This window comes from Garra rufa, chromosome 5 (assembly GCF_049309525.1).
Source record: "Garra rufa chromosome 5, GarRuf1.0, whole genome shotgun sequence".
In the NCBI taxonomy this organism is placed as follows: domain Eukaryota; kingdom Metazoa; phylum Chordata; class Actinopteri; order Cypriniformes; family Cyprinidae; genus Garra; species Garra rufa.
The window spans coordinates 43,262,885-43,272,249 of NC_133365.1; the positions used below are offsets into that span (position 1 = coordinate 43,262,885).

The following is a 9,365-nucleotide window of genomic DNA, read 5'->3' on the forward strand; positions in this document are numbered from 1 at the left end:
TGAGTAAACTTATTTCAAGTTTCACACTTGTGGTTGGGACCACTTTTAGCTGTGTGTTATTATTATTATTATGAAGCTTTGCTCTACTTTTGAGGCACTAACCCCACACTGCTGGGGTTTAGCAACAAACAACCAATGATAATCCATGTGGCTTATTTTAAATATTCGTGAACAAAACCCTCACATGCTGCGTTTCCTTTTAGTGTCAAAAAAATATTGAACAGTGACAGCAAACTTGGAGTGATTGACAAGCGGTTATTAAAACATGTTGCATGCTGTACTTGTCAAATCAATGCTGTTAACCTCATAAATATGTAAATAACCATTTTAACCCAAGGTTTGCAGTGGGAAGTCTTAAAACCTGACTACTCGAGACTACTTACCCAGGGTGAAGTGTAAGTACTCTAGAATTAAGTTTACTAGGATTAAGTCGAAAATGACTTTGGGTTAACCATTTTTATGTGTGAGAAACTCTGTAGCGCCTATTTAGCACTTAGTATATACTCATCTTCCATCTTCCAAACCGCTTGAGTGTGTGCATGACAATTTTGCCTTTTGTAATGCAGACAAGGTCAAAGCAAAGACATGGGCTTCTCAATAAATTCTTGAAATCATTTTATTTTGCACCTCAAAACAAGAAGGGAATGAGTATGTGGTACATTGGGAATGTAGACACAGCTGTACTTTTACATTTTTTTTGGTGTAAGCTCAGAGAAAACAAAATTGTTAATACAGTCATAATAATTGCACTTCATAAATCTAGACTGTAGCCAGCTTTTTGCCTCCGCCAGAAACCCCCCGTCGACACTCTCGAGTTTCTAAATTCAATTTACCGGTGAAATTTGACTGACAAAAGAAATGCTAATTTAACGCCAGGGACCGCTGTGCCCATCCAATTTTTCTTTATTTTCCCCCCTCTCTGTCCCACAAGGCATTAGTCTTCTCAGTAATCTAAGTGCAGTACATTCACAGGAAAGTCACAGTCGGAATAAATATTTCAGTGTTGAGACAAAGCTTACGAACGGCCTCAACCCGGCTCGAAATCGCTAGCACAGAGCTGAGAAAAAACGCTCGTCCCCTCTCCTTCCACCTCTGTTTGAGAGAGGCAATGATTGTTTTTATCGTTTCAAAAAGAGGAATGGTCAAGCGACACCTCTGATAGTTTAACTCACCTCAGGTCCTCATTTAACGGAGTCACGTATACTTCGAAAGCTTTTGAAGCCGTGAGGGAAGAGTTATTTGATCCCTAACCAATCAAGAACAAGATTTTTAACAACAGACAGCTCATTTTGTTTTAGAATTCCAAATCAGACTCATTTCGGCGTGTGTTTATATGACGTTTCTTTTGAAACAGACCTGATCGGCCTAATCTTGTTAATGAGGGCGGTCTCATTTCAGAGCTTTCCAACAACCAGTTCCTTTCATTCTGCTTATTTGGAGATTTGATTCCAGTGTAGGTAAATAAATGAGCGTTCTGTTGTTTAGCTCTCGGTGGTGATTACACCGTGAGAACAGCAGAAACTTATACTGCAGCCAAAGGAGAATAAAATTAAAATCAAAAGACCCTTAATGAAACAAAAAAAACCTAAGCATTTTACACTCTTACTCCCTTAGCAGCCAATGCATATTATATACTACAAATATATATAAAACAACAAAAATAGGTTCAAGTCTTCAAGTTCTTTAAATACATTATATTCAAACGTCTAATTTCCGACCTCCCAAGACTTTCACACATTTTTACACCCCAAGCAGTGCAATTTCTATGAATGAAAAAACAATTAATGCTAAGGTTTTTTCATTTTAGCCACCTAAAAGCACTGATCTAGTTGCCTTTTTGGTCTTTGAAATGTTGTAATGTGCGCATACTGTTACCTCTTACAGTGTTTTGTGAGCACAGGTTCAACCGTAGCTTTTATAGACAACCGTGGTGCTTTAAGACCATCATCTTCATCATGTTAATCCAAACGGTTACTTGCAATGTGGGGATGAGAGGAGGCTATTTTTACTTCATTTAAACCATTGACTCTCACCAAAAGAAAATGTAGTCTGATAAAATAATTCAAAAGGAAAAAAGATAAACAATTGGAAAACAACAACAAAAAAATCCCTCTTGGCAAAAAGAGAGAAAAGAAGAATCACAGAATCCACGTTTAGGAACATTCCAATTCCCAGCCAGCAATTCTCTCCCAGCTCTGAGCCGAGAGGCACCGATTGGCTTTCCAGCATTCGCCCAACCATGTTTTGATCCAGATCTCCCCCCAGTCTGCTTTAAGCAGGATCACGAAACTCCACTGCAAATCTAGGCAATGGCAACAACTGCAGTTTGTGATTAAAGATTTTCCAGTCGCTCTTTATATTGGTCAGCCCCGTCTCTTCTTATCTGTAAACAGGGAGGCGGATGTGTGCATGCTGGTGGTCCAATAGTCTTGGCACAGACACGGTCTCGTATCCCTTCCCCAACATCTGCTCCTTGATGCAGGGAGGATGGATGTCATTGATCAGGTATTCCAGTGACTGCAGACTGCTGCTCAACACTGACGTATTACATAGACTCTTACTGGGCAAACTGCAGCACAGACCACCCGTGCTGTCTATGGGGGGGTGATGGTGATGGTGATGATGGTGGTGGTGATGATGAGGGTGTTGGTGATGGTGGGGGAATCCCAGCTCCCTGTGTCCCGTCACCGGTCCCGCTGTGGTTGTAGCTCCCGGCAGCTCTTGTGGGTTGTAGCAGTCGCTGTCTGGCGTCACCAGAACACTGTTCCATGGAGGCGCAAAGTACTGGCCGACAGAAAAGTTCCCATGCATCCCCACACAGTTCAAAGGGGAGGAGCTGACCTTGTCCAGTCCACCCCCTCCACTCGTACTGGCCGTCATGGGATAACCTCTGGAGGAGGACACCTGCGCTCCTCCAAGCATGATGGACCCTCCCGGAACGCAGGTTTCGGGCGACTTGCTGATGGCACCTCCGCCTCCGCTCCCGCCGCTGTACATCCTCAAAACCGCCTGCTGCTGTTGCTGTTGTTTCTGCCAGAGCAGGTAGTCCATACCTTCGGGATACACTCCGGCCTTCATCACCTCCCCGTTCTGCCCCGGTAGCACCGTCCCTGAATAGGCCATGTTTCCCTGCGGAGCCACACTAGTGACGTAAGCCCCCCCTGAGGAGTTAGCGGTGACCTGTTTGGATGGGCTAGGGTTCGGAGGTCCCGTCGACGCCCCATTCTGACACACCTGCTGCAGAGCCTGGGCCTGGCAGTGCTGGTTGATCTGGTAAATGATGCTCTGGATGGAGGGAAGATTCGACTGAGGAGGGAGGTTCAGTCCTCGGCCCCCTGCGACAGGGATCACGGAGCCGGCCACAGTGACGTTAGGGGGGACCGATAGAGTGGTGGCCTCTGGTGGTTTGGGAGGCCCTGTGTGGTACACAATCTGTCCGTGGCAATGACCTAAAGTGCTGCTGTTGGGAGGCGGATAAGGAGCCACTGCTATCTGCGCCGGAGACAACTTAGTCCTCCTGCCCTCTGAGTTTTTGAGGACGCCCTTTGTGGAGGGTACAAAAGATGAGGATGATGAGGATGAGGATGAGACTTTGACGATCGCCAACAGACCCTGGTAGCCCCCTGTGTGGAGGTGGGGGTAGGGGCTGTAGCGTTGTCCGGTGGTGTCATATCCGTTCACAGTCCGGTTAAGGTGCTTGTGTTGGGGGACCCTGATGTTGGTGGGGAAGATCTTGATGGACAAAGGGGTGTTGGCCGTCTTCTGCGCGTAGGCATCCAGCTCTGCTGCGCTGGGGTAGCGCGGGGAAGGCATGGGGACAGTCAGCTCACCTGCAAGACAGAAAAATAGAAAACCATGAGTCAGACTTGAAATATGGCCCACAAATATGGCACCTATTTGTCATTTTGGAGCTTGACAGCTACTGGTCACTATTGTCAATGCAGCAGCCTGCACATTCTTCTATATACCAGGGTTCTCCAAACTCGGTCCTCGAGGGCCAGTGTCCTGCGGAGTTTAGCTCCAACCCTAATCAAACACACCTGATCCAGCTAATCAAGGTCTTACTAGGCATGCTAGAAACTTTCATGCAGTCAAGCTGGAGCTAACCCCTCCAGGACCGAGTTTGGAGACCCCTGCTATTAGTGTTGTCAGAAAAATGTCCATTTAAGTGCTGTTGGGTTCTCAAACACAGCTGATTGGCCATAGTGTTAACATGCTCAACAGATATTAGCTACAATGATAATCACTTCACGCTCTCTTTAAGAACTCGCTTAACAGCACTCAAATGTTAGCAGGAAATGGATGTTTTTTAAAATTACAGCACCGAATGGTAGTGCAGACGGTATTTTTGACAACACCACCTTTTATATACCGTACTTGTATGCACATCCCAATCCATTTTAGTAGAGTCAAGTGTGCCAAGCTTCTATCAAAGACCTCCATCCCTGGTTGAAGGTCACATAGTCATTTTCACCTTCAGGTGTGTAACAACTTTTGGCATCAACCTAGATGCCCTACTCTTCTTGGTGAATTACGTTACACCAACAGCTCTGCCCTTTCCACAAGAAAGAAAATAAGACCCTTCCTCAACTTTAAATACATGCATTGTGTTCTCTCAGCTACCTATCTAGTATTTGGCATTGACCGCATGCATGTACTTTCTTTATTGCAAAAGAAAATGTCTGCTAAGAATAAAAATTGAATGGTACAAACCATAGATGCATAATTCACAACTTATGTGAATAATGAAAGTTTCAAATTCACCCTGTCTATAGAAACTATATTTTATTCCTCACCTAGTCCCCTCTCTCACTCACTCTATATTCCAGTGGAGGTTTATCCCTGGATAAATAGCTCTTTTTTAACTCGAATTCAGGCACCTAAGGCATTATTAAACCAGCGCTTTGTGAAATTAATTTGGCCTCTCTATTGTTCAAAATTGGGTTACCCTTGGAGACGGAAAGGAGAGCGAGCAGGAAGTAAGGAGGATAAAAGACTTGTTTAATTGCACTGACACATTTGAGATTTATAAGTAGCACCAGTAGGTCTTAGCCTTGGCCAGGCCAATTTCTCAATTATTCAATCAGACCATCTCCAAATGAAGAGACAGACCTACATTACCCCTCCCATGAACCCCTGAAAAGTTCGCCTGGTGGGAATTCGTAACCGGGTTTTTTCAGCCTATACAGAGAAACTGTGAGACGAAATGTACTGCAAGAGCTTTGTCATAAAACATGATTGAGACATCCATTAAAAGCTGCGCTGCAAAACTGACTCACTCCTATTAAAAACGCAAAAGACCCACATGTTGGGCAGGGCAGGAAATGATAAAAAACCCAATAAGCCTTAATGTCTAATAGTACTCAGACAGCAAGACAAAGTGTCCTTGTAGTTGTACTCGCTTTTGGCTTGATCAGGGTTTTGAATCAGGCGTTTTCAGAGAAACCCGGGGCTTTTGGGATTCAGAGAAAAACGAGTTGGGGAAACAAGGAGCTGCAAGAGGCAGCACGGAGGATGAGCGGAGGTGAAGGGCCGTGGTGAGATTGGATTTAAACGACATTATTCAGGCAATTTCATGGCTACTTAGTTCAGTGCTACAAAAAGGCAGAGGGGGAGCGGGCAAAGCACTCAATTTACAAGTGATAAATCAACTGCCACAAATGACTACCAACCCTCTCAAAAATTATATTTTAAGGAAAGTGTGCATATTTTCTGGTTGTTTTTATCATTCAGACTAAAATTAAACTGCCACAAATGACAGCGTCAGCAAATGTCAGAGTGGTTTTCCAGAGCTCCAGGGAGCCAGCTGTGAGGAAGTTGTCACATTTCTGATTGTCACACATCCTTTCCTCTCTAGCTTCCATTAAGCTGACACAGGTCAATCACTCAAGCAGCTAAATCTACATCATCCATGTGCTCTAAGCCCTTAAAATCTAATAGCACACGGTAGAAAAAAAAAATTGTGGTAAAAAATAAAGTAATGAGGTTGCATATCTATGCAGAGTCCAGAAAAGACAAACGAAAGACACAACATATACTGTCAAATCTGTAGAAGCAGCTAAGGTTCTTCCATTTGATTAAGATGAGGCACTATAAAATATTGTTATTATAATAAATTACTTTCAAAGATAAACAATGTTATAGCACCTTGTCTTGATTGAACACTTCAAGCTATTAAGCTTAAGGAAAACGCTTACGGATCTCAAAAGAAATGAAAAACAGAATGTCAAATAAACACTTTCTTTAGCTGCTGCACAACTTTGCCAGTGGACAAGACATATCTGACCCATTCCTCTACCCAAAACAGTTTCATTTCATGTATATTTATAGGATGTCTTGCTTGAGTGGCCTGCCTCAGACCACAGCATTTCAAATGGAATTGGAACCAGGACTCTAGAGAAGGCCAACAAATACAAAATTGCATCCGATTGTGCTGCTGCTGCTGTTGTTGTTGATATACACCTCTGTTTGGGATCACTGTCATGTGGCGTGACCCCACTTCTTTTGGGTTTTAGATCAGACAAGACCTCCATAAATATGCTTTTATTTGACTAAACAGATTGGCACTTGTTTTATTTAATTTATAACCACTTTTTTATGGATACTGATTTTAAAAGAGCATTGCATGTATGATTTTTTTTAAAACCATTATTATTTAGTCAAACCAAAATGTATTCAGACACCTTCAACATTTCTCACATCATCACAGTTAATTTGCTATAGTTTAGAAAATGGTAATAAAATATGACAAGAACTTAAATTTAAACTGTGTCAGAACAAATTCATCTTGATAATGTCAGATAACTTTGATAGAAAGGTATGTAACGGATTACAATATTGGATTGACAATATAATAATCAGTACTTTGTTGTCTAATTACCAAGCAATGCTTAATTTTGTTCAGTCTGTGGTGAAAAAAGTTTGCATTAGCAATTAAAGAAACAACACTTAACCAAACATGGTCAGGTCAAAGTGTCTGAATAATTTTCGGACCCAAATTTTTGTCAGTTTTACTGGTAGTCCACTGTATGTAGAATTTTAGGCCACATTTGTGCAGAAATCTAAACAAACCCTGAACCTTTGCCATCTCAGACTAGCTCTTTTATGTCTAATAAGTCTTTTTAAAGCATTCCTGAGGCTACAGAGGTCTGTAGAGTGTTTAAAGCGCGTATGTTAGCTGGCATCTTCTTGGGCAGCGGATGAAAGGATGCTCGTCTCCACGCTGTCACAGTCTAATTGGAGGTGTTCTAAATGGGTCAGATGAAATGGGGGCTGTCGAGCATCTGTCCAGCCCATGCAGGGCCAGCGCAGGGGCCGACACTTTCAACCCCCTCGGTGACAGCAGCGCCACGGCGCTTTGATGTTTCTCCGACAGCCAGCACAGAAGGGTGGGTGGGGAGGGTTTGTGTGTGCGAGTGTGTGTGTGTATGTGATACAACTAGACTGACAGTTTCCTCACTTCATTGGATCCAAAGAGAAAAAAAAAAAAGCAGTGGATTTCAAAGAGGCGTCACTGGTCCGTATGCAAATAGACGAGCCAATTTTCTGATCTCCTTTACGTAAGGGGAGTGGGGGTCGGATCGGGTGACTATCTTTGATCATCACATGGTTTAATTAAGGAGCTATGCTTTGCCATGTCACTCTCCCTTAGCCTTCTATCTCTCTCCTCACTTCACTCCATCTCGCTTCGCGATGGGGGCCAAAACGTGCTAATTATCAATAAAGCACAGCTAATGCTGTTGCTGCCATGTGTTTTTGCGTGACAGGTCCATATTTTCCATTCCTAAACTGCTCTGTTGAATCCTTTCGTACAATGGGTAAAGCTGCTGTTGCTGTCTTTCTCTCTGTGGCCTGCTCTTGTTTGTCAACAGGCAAAAGCCTCCAGCACCCGACCTGCCATCAAAGGGTTTCACACTTCACAGGCCACGGGGATTAGAGGCCTTTCAGACCCATAGAGAGCCGTTCCAACCCACAAAGGCCTCTGGCTATTACAGCAGCTATGAGCACAACGGTGGAGAGAGAAAGAGAGGCGGACAAACAAGTTTGAGGTAGCCATCAGTGATTTTCTCTGATTATTCTTTACTAAACATTTCTAAATTATAATTAAGACCATGTCAAGGTTATAAACAGGCCTACACGGAACCTGCACCCACAGAAAGGAAACATCAGTCATTTACAGAAGTTATACACTTGTCTTACTACTTTTGTGTTTGTTTAGTAAATATTTTAGGCTATTAATTACACTTTCAACTACCAATAAGTGTCTAGTACACTAATTTTATATTTAACATATATATGACTGAATTTTGGAATCCACTGATAAAAATGGAATTTACTGTAAAACGTGGAATGTCACGGACTTTGCCAAATTTTGTAGGCCAAAGTAGGTCAGTATACTTAAATCAAAATGTGATATGGACTATTGTCTGTGAATATTAAACCGCAAAAATGCTATTTAAATATGAATCCTGCATGTTCTGCATGTCTCTGTAAACGAATGAAGCCTCACTATATGAACACATGAACATAATTTCTAAAACTGTCATTTCATGAGAATTTTACTCTCTTTTGAGAAAAGCTATTGTCATATCATATACAAATAGAAACTTAAAGGTCTTCACAGCAACCCGTCTGCGACAAAAAAAAGTTTGGTTTAACTTGAAGAAATTGTGACAGAAATATATTACTTATTGTAGGCCTAATGCTAGTTATTAAATTATTATTAAAACATTATTTAAGACATAAAAAGACATAATAATTTGCTCAAAATAAATATGAAATGAATTAACATGAATTTGAGAAAAAAAAAAGTATTTCATAGAGCCTTAAAAATTAAATTTTTGTTAATTTATTGATACATTTCTGTTAAATTGTGTACATTTTATAATTAGACAATTGTTTTTAAGGAATATTTATCAGAAATTTTTTTTTACCATAATTTATTTACCAGAAAATACAATTTACCAGAAAATTCAGAAAAAAATAAAAAAATAAATAAAAAATAAAATAACAAATTATAAAAAAAAAAAAAATCAGTTATTCTGAGAATATATATATATATATATATATATATATATATATTAGGGGTGGGCATAGATTAATTTTTGGAATCTAGATTAATCTAGATTAAATCTTGGAATTAATCTAGATTAATCTAGATTAAAATGGCTAATTTGAATTCTGCTGAAGGCATTCAGAATATGTGTGCTACCCAAATAATGACTAAAAGTAAGTCTTCGAGAACGGGCCAGGTGGCGCATTAGACCAGGCGCTCATCTCCTTTTTTCAAAAATGCATCACAAACTGCTTGACAATTGCATTTACAACATAATTACCTATACAAACTTGTGTAACTAAGTACTTCT

The 9,365-nt window shown here is 41.2% G+C and overlaps 1 protein-coding gene across 1 annotated transcript in view; it reads right to left on the reverse strand.

Annotated features, from left to right (window-relative positions):
- Window positions 1–598: 598 nt before the first annotated feature.
- fam222aa (family with sequence similarity 222 member Aa) overlaps window positions 599–9,365 on the reverse strand; it is a 72,415-nt gene continuing 63,648 nt past the window's right edge. Inside the window, exon 3 of the mRNA XM_073839886.1 lies at window positions 599–3,830. Coding sequence (XP_073695987.1) covers window positions 2,380–3,830 — 1,451 coding nt within the window. The 3' untranslated portion in view covers window positions 599–2,379. The remainder of the gene's footprint in view (window positions 3,831–9,365) is intronic.